This window comes from Chiroxiphia lanceolata, chromosome Z, assembly GCF_009829145.1.
Source record: "Chiroxiphia lanceolata isolate bChiLan1 chromosome Z, bChiLan1.pri, whole genome shotgun sequence".
Taxonomy (NCBI): domain Eukaryota; kingdom Metazoa; phylum Chordata; class Aves; order Passeriformes; family Pipridae; genus Chiroxiphia; species Chiroxiphia lanceolata.
The window spans coordinates 35,456,538-35,472,020 of NC_045671.1; the positions used below are offsets into that span (position 1 = coordinate 35,456,538).

Consider the following 15,483-nt stretch of genomic DNA (forward strand, 5'->3'; position numbering starts at 1 on the left):
ACTTCTGGGTTTCACGGATCTTGGCAGAATGCTGCAAAACTGTGCAAAAATAGACAGTGATTGTTAAATAAAGAGTTAAGTATATAGATATATACATCTTGCTAAAGTTTTGCAAACCAAACTCTGTCTACTTCTAGCTACACAAATTCACTGAAAACTACTGGGCAAGCAAGAGCAAACAGTGGTGAAGCTTCGACAAACACTCCCGGTAAACTGCCCTCCAAAAGACCAGGGACTGATTTGACCAAAAAGCATTTTTGCCTTCTAAGGTGTTGAATACCTTTATGTTTGTAACTCTGTACCTAATGTCAAACACATGCAGGGTGACAGGGGAGAATGAATCCTGCTGTTATTTTCAGAATTCAATTTCTTCAGATATACTGTTTATTTTATAACTAGACTCATCCTTCTCCAGGTTGTGGATTTGATGGTAATGTACACTGCATGCACCGGTCAGGTTTCCAGAGATGCTTGCAACTCTGCAGAGTGAATTGTTCCATTCTTTTCCTGCACAGCTTTCACGCTTTTGGGTGACAGGCATTTAAGCATTTGTAGATTTGGCAGCCATGCTTCTGAATGTCAAGACTTGGTCCTGGCATATGGTAAATGTCTTCTATTTCAGAGGAGTTGGAAGTGCTCCTCTGCCTAGAGAAGGGTGCTCATAACTGATTTTTTAAAAGTATTTTTAGTGCCGGAAGATTTAGACAACTGAGAAGCAGAGTTTTCATAATTAGGCAGGTGTTTTATCACCAAATCTTTAAACAATATTTAGAGGTGTGCATCCCACTGGAACTCTTATTATGACTCTGGTAAATATGAAAATTCCAATGGAAACTAAATATGCAAGTAGGGTGAAGGCTGAGCATTGTGATACATAACATGTAGATATTTTCAGTGGTATAAAAACAGAAGATGAGAAGGATGGACGTGTTTTGGCCCATTTTGCACTTGCCATTTTAAGCAAAAACTTCATTCAAAAGGATTCAGAATCTATTGTCACAAACTACTCCAGATTCTAATGGTAATAGCACTCACCACGGGGGAAGCAGATTTTGTTTACAAACTCTACTTGAGAAAGAGGTGGAATTTCCACCTCTTTCAGCTCTACACAGTGGAAGATGATGGATGTCATTACCACCTTTATCATCACCACCATGACTGAAACAGAGTCCTGAGCTCCTGAGTACTGGACCAATCTTCGGAGGCCATTTAAGCAAGGCAAAATCTCAATTGTAAAACAGGGGTGGAATGTCTCCTCAAGGCTTCAGGGCACTGAGCAGCTGCAGGCCTTAGCCAGAGATCTTTAGGCAATAAAGCCAATTTACAACCAAAAATCTAGGTATACATAATTTAGCTACCATTGTTAGGGTATTAATTGCTGAGTGTAAGTTTTGAGACTATAGATTTGGAATACAGGCATCAAAAATGTCATGACTAAACCACATCTATTTTGCATGTAGGTTTAAACGGCAGCTCATTAGGAATACAAACTGCTTGAAGGCAAATCTAAGCATGACAGATACAGACAGAGGGGAAAAAAAAAAACAGTCTGAGCCTATCCCTCATATGTGCGTCACTGCGCAGCATTGTCTGCAGTGGGGCTAGGCAGAAAAATTGTTCTGGGGTCTTTTTAGGACACAGCACCACTACGTGCAGAGTGCGGTTTTTCCCAGTTATTTTTCGGGCGGTGTGTGTGTGTGGAATCAGGTGTTCACGCTCCAGCTTGCGAGTGACAGCACTCTCCGAAGTTGCTCCCCAGCCTGCAGAACAGCAGCTGAGGCTGTGCAGCCCCGGCTGATGGAGAAACGACGCTGTAGCCACCTGTCCCTTCTCCTCCACAGATCATTTCCAGGTGTGAGTACTGCAAGTTCCGCGGCATTCTAAGGGCCAAGCCACCCTCCGAAACAGAGACACAACGCCCCGTCGAACATAAAAGTGGCGTTACAATGGAGCACTTAAAGGCCAAGCCTCCAAGCCTTACTCCTGCAAGTGGCCAAGGTCCTGTCCCTGAAACCGCTTCCTCGAGCAAAGCCTGTATGGAAAAAAAACCAAAACAAAGCAAAACCCAAACAACAAAACTTAAATCACGTCGCATTCGCCAACCGTAGCAAGGCACCGGGCAGGGTGGGACCCATGGAGCTGCCGGAACTGCCCCGCCAGTGCCTTCCTCGGTTCCCCGGGCAGGGAGCCAGGACCGGTCCCGCGCAGCCTGCGGGCGCGAAGGCAGGACGGCCGCGCTCGCCCCCGCTGTGGCAGAGGAGGGACCGCCCCGCCTCCTGTGCCTGCCGTGAACCCCACCAAGACACCGGGAGCCCGCGGGGGCAGCGGCATCGCCGCGCCCCCCTCTTTCCCGAGGCGCTGCCCCTCATTAGCGCCCGTCGCCAGTGCCTGCGGTACGAGCGTCAGGCGGAGCTCCCGCCGCCTCCTCCTCCGCGCGGGGCGGTGGCGCGGTGGGCGGTGGGAGCGGCGGCGGCGGCAGCAGCGACAGCCGACACCGGGCCCACGTTACTTTGATTGACGGCTGAACAAATGTTTCCTCTGTTCGAGCGCCGGCGCCGCGGAAGGGTGCTGGTCTGCGGGCCCCGCCTCGGGCGGTGGGCCAGCGGGGGCGGGGAGGCCGCGGAGGGCCGTCTGATTGGCTGCGAGCCCGCATGGCGTCACGGCCCCACGTGGGGCTGAGCTAGGGACCGCCCCCCTCCGCGGGCTCGTGCGCCTATTTGTCAGCGGCGAAATGATGGGTATTAATACCGAGCGGCGATTAGCGTGAGCCCAACGCCCATTGGCCGCCGCCACCGCCCTTCAGGGGCGGGGCGCGGGGGGGCGGTGGGCGGGGCCGCGGTGCCTGGCGGGAGAAGTAGTACCCGGCACGGTGCCGCGCGGGTAGAGGTGCTGCCGGGAGGACTGCGACTCCCAGAGTACCCTGCGGCGGCGGCCTTCCGGCTGCTGTGAATATGTATAAGAATGTTAATGACGAGCCGCTGCTAAATTTGGTCAAAGGAGTCACCTCAGCAGAGTGTGCGGTCGGAGCGGCGTGGACCGCCGGCCAGGGCTGGGTGAGGCTGGGCAGGACACGGCTGAGCAGGGCCGGACCGCGCCGACGAGCCGAGCACGGGGCTCCGCTCCGCGCGTCGCTGCCGCCTCTGCCACTTCCCGGAGTTTCGAAAGGCGAGGAGCGAAAAAAGAGAAAAAAAAAAAGACATAAATAAAGCTGCCTGGACCGTACCGTATTTTTCATTCTTCTCGCTCTTCTTAATTCTATTTTTATTTTTTTTAATTTAAAAAAGAAAGGAAAAGAGCGGCCCAGCAGCGCTGGCGGGGGAGTTGCTGTCCGGGCGGTAGCAGCGAGGACCGGCCCGCCGCACAAAAGGGCACCGCACCGCAGGCACCCCCGCAGCCCCGGCGGAGCACCCGCCCGCCCGCCGCAACCGCAGGCCCCGCCGGGGCGCCGCGCCCCACTCCGCCCGGCGCCGGGAGAGCCGCCGGCAGGAGCAGTAAAAGTTTTCAGGAGGGGAGGAAAACTGCCGGCGGGGGGGATCTCTGGCGGAGCGCGCGCCGGTGCTGGCGTAGGGGCTTTCCCCGCCCTCCTCCACTTCGCCCTCCGCCGCACGGGGCTCGAAGCCCGCGGAGCGGCGGCGGCGCTCGGGAGAACCGGCCGGCGCCGCCCGCTGACCGCCCCCGGGGGATGTGGCAGCAGCCCCCGAGCGTCACGGACGCCGTCGCCGCCGCGCCTCGCTGCTGCCGGCGGTGCCCCGCCAGCCCCGGGGCGGCGGGGCCGGGGCGTCCCTGCCCGCCGTCTCCGCCGCCGCGCCTGCAGCCCTGATCCCTGCCGCTCCGGCCGCCAGCGCCCCCCGAAGCGGCGTGGATGATCCGCGACCTGAGCAAGATGTACCCACAGACCCGGCACCCGGTGAGTGGCGGCGGCGGCGGGCTCGCGGGCAGCGCTCCGACGCGGGCACAGCGGAGTTGTAGCCATTTTCTTATTGTTGTCCGCCGCGCCGCCGCCCCGTGTCGAGGTTGGCTCGTTCGAATTGTCCTCGTCCGGTGCGCGGCGGTCCCGCCGCCAGCCCCGCGTCCCGTGGCAGCGGCCGGTGCGGGGGTCCAAACGGGCGACGCCTCCTCCGGCGGCGGCCTGTACCGCCGGCGGTCCCGTCGGGGCAGTATCGGGGGGCGCTTGGGGCATCGCGCCTCGGCAGAGCCCGGGTGCGGGGCCCTCGGCGGGGGGCGGCGGGGGGCGGCGGCGGGCGGGAGGTGGCGGCCGAACGAGAGCGGGCGATTAAAAGACCTGCTGTTGCTTGCTTGCAGGCTCCTCACCAGCCAGCGCAGCCCTTTAAATTCACCATTTCAGAGTCCTGCGATCGGATAAAGGAGGAGTTTCAGTTTTTGCAGGCTCAGTACCACAGGTAATGCTGCCTACTTTTTCCGAGCCCCGCGCGATCTCTCCGCTCGCCGCTTTTCCTACCGCTGCCCGGAGGGGCGGCGGGGCGGGGGCGCGGGACTCCCTGGCGGAACCCGGGAGCGGGGCGGACCCAGCCGCTCGCTCCTCCGCCGGCCCCGCTGCATCCCACCGCCTCTCCCAACCCTCGGGGCAAAAGGCTCCCATGAGCCCCGAGCCGAGCGGTGCGAGCAGATTTTCTTGTTTTCCCCGCTTTCCGTTTTGTGGTTGTTCTTCCCCCCCCCCCCCCTCCCTTCTCCCTGCCTTTTCTTTTCTTTTCTTTTCTTTTTCTTTTTTTTTTTTTCTTTTTAATTCACTTTTGCTTGCGGAGAGTGGGTGGGTGTTCACAGAAAAATATGTGGCTGGCTGGGCTCGTCCTCTGCTTTTCTTCGAAATGCCGCTCAGGACACGCATCTTGTCTTGGCTCGGCCCCCTCGCGCCTTTCATTGACATGTCAAGTGCTGATAACCTGGAAGTGGGGCGGCGAGCTGTTTCATTATCCTTAGGTGGAACAGCGCTGTGTCCTCAAAGTGACAAGTGGCTTTTGGCAGAATTGCTTAACGGGCTTCTGAAAACAAAGTAAACAGTGGAGGTGTTAGTGTTTAACAGGGTATTCTTAAATTACCTGCAGTATTTTATTTGCAGTTCTATCACCAGTAATAGCAAAAAGCAAAATTAAAATCCACAACTTTTTGCTTCTTGAAGTGGTGATATGCATTTGATTCTTCTGTGGGTCGAGTGAAATTCTAAAACTCTTTCAAATAAAAACCCTGAAACCTAAATTATGTTTTCATTAGTAGCTTCTCAAGCTACTGACTGTTAGAGATACGCATGCTTCTTCTGTGAACCCGTGTCGGGGATCAGTTTTTTAATGTCAGAAAAATACTCTCCTATGCAGTTCTTTTAGGAGATGAGGAAGTTGCACACTATTGCTTGAAAATGGAAAATTGCAAACCCTTACCCTGATATCCCAAGCAAGAGCTGGAATATACATTTCTATTTCTATATTGGAGAAATGTGTGAAAAGGGGAGTAGCCTGTGCTCAGGGGAATGTCAGTTTACTGTCATGAAGTATCCATGATTTTTATTTTTTGTGTCTTTAACAGTTTAAAGCTAGAATGTGAAAAACTGGCCAGTGAGAAGACAGAGATGCAGCGACATTATGTCATGGTAAGCAAGCAGCATAACAAAATCTAAATGTCTGTTAGCTTGGTATACTGAGACTGACATACATTCGGATTGCTGGAGGCGAACAGGAAGATTGTAGTAGCGCTGCTGTTGTTGAGGTTGCATTAGTGCTTTCATTATAAATCCTTAGTTTCTGGGGTCTTTTAACTTGTTTGCAGTGGTTAGTATCTGCGTGAAACCAGCTTTTAAGCAGTTGAGGACATTTCTTCCAAATGCTAGCAAATTACTTGTCGGCCCTTTAAAGCCACATACAACTTCTGTAGTGTATGTGGGGATGATGTTTTCACTTTTGCTAACCTCTCCCAATGATCATATCTCTGTAAAATGGTTCGTTCAGGATAATATTTTTTTCTATGATGAGCGTAAACCAAAATTGTACATGAGTGTATACAAATCCAAAGCCTATTTCCTAGAAGGACTGTTGCACTTAGGCAGCCGAATCAGTGTTTCACTACATTGAGAATGTCTGGGACCTCAGCTGTGAAAGGGATTTCCTCAGTGGTTGTGGTCTGCTTGGTTAAATAACGTGCATGTCTAAATACATAATTGCGTGATGGATCCTGATAACTACAGAGGAGCTCTTGCTGTCTCTTCTGTTGTACATCTATGAAAGATTAGCCGTTTTCTGTATGCACGACAAGTATTACTCTTGTATTCACAAAAAGACTAAATAACCTTGAAAAAAATCTTAACCATGAGCACAAGCAAATGTTAAGGCTCGCAGTTGTCTTTTTAATGCCCAATATGCCTAGTCTTGGAGATTGTTTGGTATTAACATAACACACTGAACAGAGTTTGCCGCAGTACTCAGGCACAACAGGACGTACTTTCATTGTTTTTTTTATCCCTGTAATTTAATTGCAGGGTTTTTTTGTGTTCATTTTTAATTTAAAATATTGAATAATTGGTCTGTTAGACACTGCCGATTTAGATGTTTATACGTTTTAAGCACTTTGTGTGTTTTTTTGGCATCTTTTATGTGTGCTAGGGAATAAAATCGTAAGCATTTTCTGCTTCTAATGTTTGACTCTGGTTATGATTACTTTTTGTGGTATTTTCGCTGTCTGTTTTTGCCTTGTTTTTTGGCTGTTCTTTGTAAATCTGACACGAAGCACTGTAGATAAAGCAAAAAAAAAAAGTTTACTCTGAAATATGCTCTTTCCAATTCCAGGAACTCTTCAAGGCAAATAAATGTTTTTAAGTCTGTATGTCTTTGTACAGATGTTTCAGTCAAAGTGAATTTCAGAATAGTTTTCAGAATTGCAAAGTCTAATAGAGTAATTTTCTTTTTTCTTAGTATTACGAGATGTCCTATGGGCTGAATATAGAGATGCATAAACAGGTAGGTAGATAATTTATTCTGTTGTAAGAATGCTCTGTGTAATTTCTCTTATCAGTCTTAACAGAGATGTGTATTCTGTGTGACTTGCTTTAATTGCATACTTGAGTGCATTGGAATTTTTTTTGTTCTTTACTTGCCCCTGAATCTTCCATCTCATTTATGGTATGCAGACTGCGTAGGTTACGATCTGGGTTGCCAGTTGTGCATTGTTTGGTTTTTTTCCACATGTAGATTTTGCACATGCAGGTGGTCCTATACTGCACAGGGAGGGTGTGTGTGAGTAGGGATGGGTTTTTGGTTGTATCTTCATTTTTGTCTGGCCTCAAACCTTTGGGGTTTACTTTTTGAGAGATAACTACATCATGAGTGTGTATTGGGAAAAGGAATGCATGTGGAAAAGCCTGTTCTTTTTGGTTAACCTAGACTGACTTAAGCTGGAGCTGCAAATGCATGTGAAGCACAGCCATGTTCATGTTTCCCTCAGGCTGCTTACTTGGACTTTTGTCCAAAACCAGTGTCTTATCATCTCAAACACAAAAGGTTAAATGAACTTTCTGCAAGGGTGTTAGCATGGAATTATAGATTGGTTTGTGTTGGAGGGGACCTTAAATGTATTCTGGTTCCACCCTACCCCATGGGTAGGGACATCCACTAGAGCAGGTTACTCAAAGCCCCATCCAACCTGGCCTTGAATGCTGCCAAGGGTGGAGCTCAACCTTCCAGTGCCTCACAACCCTCACAGTAAAGAATTTCTTCCTAATATTTAAACTAAACCTATCCTCTTTCAGTTTGAAGCCATTCCCCTTTGTCCTATCCTTACATGTCAAAGACCCTCTACAGCTCTCTTGTAGGCTCCCTTTAGATACTTCAAGGCTGCAATGGGTTTTATGCCTTGAACTGTAGCACTTAGGCCAAGATTAGCAAGAGATTAGTCAGCTGGAGCATGGTAGTGTAAATTAGAGTTTCTTATTCAGCAATATATGTTTTTCAGCCTTCTCTAGAGGAGAATAAATTAAACATCTGACCTCTTTTCCAGTAAGGGAACTTTTTATATTGTAGAGTTTTATATTGACAACTCATTTTAGCAAGTGATTGAGCATTTTGTCAGGGGTTGCTGGGGAATGTAAACTGCAGAAATAAATGGTTGGATGGGAGAAGAAAGACCACCTTAAAATTGTTTTGTATGCGTTTCTGTTCAGAGTTAGGGTTTTGGAACTTCTCTGGGTTGTGAAAATAGGATTTTTTTGTCCCATTGAAAGCAGACATAGAAGTCGAGAGTTTTTTCATGTTGTCTATTAAATTTTGTATTCTGTCAGCATCCCAGTGCTTCAGAAATTATTGCGGTCATTTATGCTAGATGGCATACAAATACAAAGACTGTGGGATTTCCTGCCTCAGAGCATTTTACAGCTTATGGGACCTTGTTCATACAAATTATTTTACAGACATATATGTAGACCTTTTGAATTCCCCTATGAGTCCTTCTCACAGGTACCATGAAGACTCAACAAATGTGTTTAACAAATGGTTGACAGGAAAAGGCTGTGATTGTGGCTGATCAGATTTTACGTATCTGGTGACTTTCTGGACCTGATTCATGTAATGAATGCAGGCAGCAAGGCTGGTGATTGACTCTCAGAGGTGTTGGGTCTGTTCTTAGAAGAATATTCAGATTGTTTGAAATCCCAATTTAAAAAAAAAAAGAAAACAAAACCAGAACCAAACAAACCCTCATTCAATAAAGTTGTAGATATGGAAACAATTCACAAAGACCAGGGTCTTTACAGGCCACCTAAGTAGCAAATTCTTACGGGCATTTGAAAGCAAGCATTGCAGTCAAACTTGTTTATATTTCCAGATACCCTGTTTTTACAGCAGTTAGTTGTAGGTGCACTTACACTGACTGCACAAAATTCTGTGCAACAAAAATCAGCTTGCAAGGGCAATGTGTAGTGAAATTGTATTAAGTGAGGGGAAAAAACCCACAGCAAAAGCCTTTTTAATTTCTAAATGTTTTACTTCAGAAATTTTATATAGCTATGGTGATGGACTCGTCAGTGATGCTGTACCGAAATTAAATACTTAGTGACAACTAAGTGTGGAGATTACAAAGGAGTAAGTTTTAATTAAACACCTTTTTTCATCAGCATTCAGTCTATTCAAATTAGTAGTTTTAACTATTGTACTCTCGTGCAAACCACTGAAATATTTTGTCAGATGTAGATTTAAATTAGTTACGGCTAAGAAAATTTCTCTCATTCTTAAATCTGATACCAATTTCCCGTCTTTCATGTCTCCCCCTCTATTGCCACAGCATTGTGTTTTTCCTTTCTCCTCTTGCCTCAGCATCTGCAAAATATTTTCCATCTTGCTTTATTATCACAGCATTGGGGTGCAATTTGGTATTTGTATAGATAGGATTGATTGCTTCATTTAATGTGCGCAAAGATTTTTTAGTCTACCACCTTAAATTCCCTTTTCTTCCTCTCCCATCTTCGAATTTAACTCGGCTGAAATTGAGTGGTTCACCCTTTTTTTTTTTTCCTTCTCCCCTTCCCTCCCCCCATCTTTCTAAATTCAATCACATAAAAAATCCTGAGGGCAGTTTATCACATTATGAAATACAGACAGCCTGCAAACCACCTACTTATTATATTTTCTTTCTTTTTTTTCAGTTTAGCACAGAGGCATATCTGTCTTTATTTGTTTTTCTGGGCAGACAGCCTTGGTTCCTCTCAGGTTCTTTTCCAGATGTACTTGCTTGATGCCCTTGTAATGGAAAGCAGGCAATAATGCAGTGAAGTTGCCCTTCGGCGTAATTGGGCCTAGTTCTCAAGATCAGGTTAGGCTTATTCACTTATTAGATTTGCGTCTCAAAGGGTTCAAGAGCAGGACTCCCTGGAGTCCTTGGAAGTACCGTAGTAATTGGTGGCCCTGATATTTGAAACCTTTGTGTATTTTTCTGTTAAAGCTTCTGTTCTTCTTGGCTGCTCCCAGCCACAGAGTATTTATTTTTAGAGAAATTTTTCAGTGGAACAGAAAATGATGTGTGATGGAGTCATGACTCTGTGACTTAGCAAATTGATAGAAGGATAAACGTGCAGAAAGCAGTGGTCGTGAGTGTGCTTGTGTGTCTGGGGGCAGGGCGAGGGGGAAGAGCATCTCTTTTCCCGCCGCTTGTGTGATGCTCATCATCAGTCATCCTGTGTTGATTTTGATAGAAGACTATTAAAGTGAAACCTATGGGGAATTTGTCATTCTGAAAGGAAAGCTAATGTAATTAGTACCAATTAAAGTACATTTAGTAAATTGGATTTAATCTTAATTAAGCCTGCATAATGTTGCCAATTTTTAACAATTATGTTTGAGAACATAATTAATTTAAATTTTGGTAACTGAGTAAATAGCATTAGACTGGTAAAATTAGTAATTTTTTTTTTTTTTAAAAGATGAGTGTAGGGTAAGCTGTCACATATGGTGTTATAGCTTAAAATGCTAAGCTGATTTTCGATACTCTTTATTAGGATCAATAGAGCTTCAAAATGGACACATTCCAGAAAAAAAGGCATAGAGTTAGGGATTTTGGGTTGAGTATGATCAGATGTGTCCCTACAATTTTAAATTTCAATACCAGAATAATGTTTGAGTGTGTCTAAAGATGCCCATTTCTTACTAAGTTGCTTTTTTAACATCTATTTTTAAGAGGCTCAGCCAGTAGTTTATGAATGAATAGTTGATGTGTTGCTCTGTGTTTCTAATATATTGTTGGCACTTGGTGGTGGTCATTTAGTTTAATTTCTGAAATTAGACTTTTAATGTTACGGTAAACAGTTTATTTAAATTGCTGTAATCAAATATGCTTGCTGAATGTTTTAAATCAGAATTGTAATCATCGCTTAAAATAAGTGTCCATATTTGGCTACAGACAACAGATATTTGTGAATGGAACTAATGGAAAGCATAAATAAGATATAGTATTCACCTTTGACTGTGTTTTAAAGGTGTCAATACATAAATTCTGATTCATGCTTTTTGGCTAGACCTTCGTCTTTGAACTGATTCACATGCTAGAATGTCAGATTTCAGCATTTTTTGAAAGAAAATTTAAGTCTTTCAAGAAGCTGGGTATTAAAAAATAAATGAAATGACTTTTTAAGATCACAGGGAAAAAAAAAGCAGTCCAATCCATGTAAATTTTATTACAAGACTTGGTCAGCAACCATTTGAGTGCTGCTAAAATATTAATTGGATAGAAATGGAAGGGCTCTGCTAGCTGATAGGATGTCATAATCATAGCTGCAGTAGTCGATAGTAAATGATGATAAATAGCATTAGGAACCTTTTAGCAAACTGTAATAACTACGAGGAGGGAAGCAGTATGGATTTGCATTATATCTGATACCCTCTAGTACCAAGTGGATTGCCAATACTGCTTGTTAAGCATTTTCTAAGGGCAATAGGATATTGATTTCTGTCTTACAAGGAATAGCTCTATTTTCACCATTGAAAAGTATTGCAGGTTGTTGAGAAGAAATTGACTTGAAGAGGCTTGACTGCTGCCCATCATGGAGCAAATAAAGCAAAACTGCCGAAGCATGGTAGAGCAGCGAGATGGGGCCCTCAGCAATTTGTTGCTATTAATTTACCGTGCTCGACAGCAAATCAATCGGCATCTACTTCATCTGCTGGAGAAAATGCTGTCCAGGGCAGATAAAAAGCCCTGCATGGTACAGGGAATAGACTGGATTGGCCAAATGGAGGCTGCAGTTAATGTGTAAATAAGTGAAATCAAGGCCACTGTTGCCGAGAAAGCTGTTTTTAATTAGGTTGGGGCTTTATAGTGAGCTATTTAAGAAAGTAGTATGGAGAGTAGGGGGAGATTTATTGCTGACTGAGTTAATATATGGGCTGTAATGACATCCTAGCCTTTAGCCTGCTTGCTTCTTAAGCATTAGTAAATTATTTTGGTAAAGGGGTGAGGATGATAACCAATTTGTTTAATTTAGGGCAGAGTTTTGACCATTTCTCATCTTCATGGCGATAAAACGCATATATCACAGAGAAGTGGTTTTGTGCGTGCTACCTGTGCAACACAAAAATGCACTCTTCTTTTTCCTCTTTATTTTTTGGCAGTGGTCTGGGCGCGGCATGAATCTATACGCATGCATGTGTGGACATTTTCTTTAGCACATTCAGCAGTTGAGTGGATATAGTCTTGTGTTCGAAAAATAGCTGGAGAGCGAACTAAAGTTATACTGGTTGAATTTGTTCTCTGTTGTAAACAGTTGGAAAGATTTAATAGAGATACAGGCAGTGGGTAATCGGAACTGAACTGGAAAACTTCAAAATGAGAGAGATTAGAAGTGAAATTTTGAAGACTGCAGCTCACACAGGACTATTACAGAGGAAGAGAAAAACAAGTAGTGTTTCGATTAAAGTCGCAAAATGTAAAAAATAGGCTGTCAAATTAGTTTGACAACTGAGGCTTGTTTGTCCCAATTTTAGGTTATTTATCTTCTGAAGCTAACAGAAAAGCTTAGAAGCTTATGAAAAGTTAGAAAATGTATTATTCTGGAGTTAAACCAGAAATCTTTTACTTGATAATAACTGCTAAGTTCTGAAACAAGATTCTGTGCTTTCTTTTCCTCAGACCTGTTGAGCAGCCTTTCTGTGGAAAGGTCCTGGTAATTACTGAGAAGTTTGTTGTTGCCATTACTCCATGAGTTATTGTTGGATTAACCTTTACCCTTGCTACTGCAGAATAGCATACAAGATGAACTTCCACATCACCAGGTTTTACCATTCATCAGCAAAGGAAAGTGTCGTTTTCTCACACTTGTTTAGGGAATTCAGACAGATGCTTAAGACACAGGAAGTAGCACAAAACATGCTGAGCAAATGTTTAAATTAAGACATATGCTCTGTTTTTACTGGCAAAAGGCTGTGCTCTACAGTGCTTAAACATAAAAGCATTTTTTCTGTCTTTGAAAGGTGCTAATTGCCATGATGCTGCCTGTGTTGTTTATGCTGACTGTTAATACTGATTGTATTAGTTTATAGGCCCACTTGTAATTACAGAGGGGGCCAGTGGTGACCCTGTGGTTATGGTCTCCTAACAGTTTCCCTTATAAAAAACTCTTGCATTTTTTTTTTTTTTAATGAAAGGTACTTTCAATAAGGAAGAGTGTTCTGGTGAGAACCCTGAGCCCTTTTTGGACAGTGGTGGGGGAGAGGGAAGGGAGAGGGAAAAGTGATGTGTATCCTCGCAGCGAGAAGCTCCCCTCCTTCCTGGCAGCACTACTGGCTTTTTGGGTTGCCCAGCATGGCTGAAAATAAGACTTGGGCATAAGGCTCCTGCTGAAGAGTCAGGACTTACTACCCACCAAGAGAGAGAAGCTGTGTCACCATTTTGTATACAGCTTTTGCACCATTTTTTGTAGTGAGATTTGCGTTCCTTTTAGGGGCAAAAAAGAAGTGCTGATGTCATTCAGCATTGGAAAAAAACATTAATTAGCAGATAGGTTTCCAAGTGAAGTATTGCTATGTAGGGATGCCCAAGCTTTACAGCATTTGTGTAAATTTGGTCCTGTATGTGCGTCATGGTGCAGGTTTTAGTTATACACTAAATTGCTGATCTCATTACCAGTTTTCCTAGAGAACCTTTTTCACTGCAAAAAATAGACATTAGAAAAGTAGAATTAAGACTGCAGAGGTGATTATAAAGCTGACTTGAAACTGTTTGGGTGCTTGTCTCAGCAACAGAAATAACTTTAAACATAAAGATTCAAGCATGTGAAATAATTGCTATTGTAAGCTCCTTAAGATTCTGATTTTGATCTATGTTACAAAAAGTGAAGAGGGTGCTTGCACAGGTCAGTCACAGTGAGTACTGTAGGCTTGGTCCACTAAAGCTGGCAAACAAAGTTTAACATTAGGGCTCTCAAATGTGAAGAATTCACAGTTATCAATTTGGTCTGTCTTTTTTTTTTTTTTCCTTTAATGAAAAATCGTGATGTACTATTTGTGGATGTAACAGAGAAATGAGTTTATCACAAACATGGGCCAGTTTGTGAACAGTGCAATTATAATTGTTACAAAAATACTTCTGTGGTCTGCAGATTGAGTACATCTTGCCACTGACTTTCTGAAAACCTGTTTAGCTACAAGATGCAGTGGGAGCACAACAAAGATGATAATGTAAAACACAGGCTGTATAAACCGATACATATTAAGTAACAGATGACAAAAGTATATCTTGAAGCTGAACCTATCATCGCTCAGGAAATGCTGTTATATGCAAGAAATTGAATATTCACATTAAGAATTAATCTTTATCTTAAAATACAAAAATATAAAGTGGTTTTAAGAATACCTATTTGTCTTTCTGTTTATCTGTATATTTACAGGTTTTGTTTTGGTTCAAGATGATATTTTTATAGTTTCACTGGTACCTACTGGAAGATGTTCCTGCCTTTGGCAGGGGGAGTGGAACTAGATGAACTTTAAGGTCTCTTCCAATCCAAACTACTCTATGATTCTACCTTGAAGTACTTCTTCTCTAATTTTTTTCCCTTTGATACCGTTTGTCTTAGTGGTGGTACAAACTTGGTAATTCAGTGTAGCAGAAAGTGTACTGGAACAATGTCAAAAGCGGGTGTTCATAACTTTTTAAAAAATAATAGTTTTTAAATATAACTGAATATCACAAATAATAAACAGAACTCTAAATAGTGGTTTCTTGTCCATATGGATAGGATTTAGACATAAGAAATCATCTTTCTTAGCCCAGGACAGGTACATGATGCTCTGGTATTGAACGCTGCGGTGTTATGGCTGAGACGCTTAAATGTGCAAACGTCAGGCAAGTCAAACTTATACTCCCCAGAGTAGGCTTGAATCGGTCTCTTTATGGTTACGTAGTTGTATGGTATGCTGTATTGCCAACTCCAAATGTTAAATCATGCCAGTCACTGAGTTTCATGAGACTGGCTGAAAATTAATCATGAGATAAACATAATAAATTTGGAGCTCTTTTTACTTGCCATCTAATTTTAAGCTGTCAAACTGTGCTTGGCTCATACTTACTTTTTTCTCCAGTCTTCTTCCATAATTGATTTTTGCAAATAAAGAGTAAAACATTCGAGATAAAGTCAATGGAGGTGAGTATGAGATACAGCTGACAACTTTTGTCATAATTTCCTGCTCTCAGAAAATGTGTGATGTGTACTTTGCTAAGAAAAAATAATACCAAACTATAAAACTACATGTGTAGTTTTTTTGCATTATATATCATAAGATGCCACAGATACGATGGTGGCAATTCTTCTTTTGCGTTAGAAGGAAAGGTAACACAGGGCATAGTTTTGAGTAGATATCTTCTAACTTGACCTCTCTCTTTTGGTCTGCTTAAATGGTTTCTGTGCAGAATCTTTTACTGCCAGAGGTTTTGGACATTTGCTGGATGAAATTCAGATTCTTCAAAGCAGAAAATCTTTTCACTGTTATGTTTGGGATGTGAAAC

General features: G+C 43.8%; 1 protein-coding gene across 3 annotated transcripts in view; it reads left to right on the forward strand.

The window, feature by feature from the left end:
• Positions 1-2,870: 2,870 nt before the first annotated feature.
• TLE4 (TLE family member 4, transcriptional corepressor) overlaps positions 2,871-15,483 on the forward strand; it is a 100,362-nt gene continuing 87,749 nt past the window's right edge. For all 3 annotated transcript variants that reach the window (XM_032676628.1, XM_032676629.1, XM_032676630.1), the window contains exons 1-4: positions 2,871-3,907; positions 4,303-4,400; positions 5,539-5,602; positions 6,918-6,962. In XM_032676628.1, coding sequence (XP_032532519.1) covers positions 3,863-3,907; positions 4,303-4,400; positions 5,539-5,602; positions 6,918-6,962 — 252 coding nt within the window. In that variant the 5' untranslated portion in view covers positions 2,871-3,862. The remainder of the gene's footprint in view (positions 3,908-4,302; positions 4,401-5,538; positions 5,603-6,917; positions 6,963-15,483) is intronic.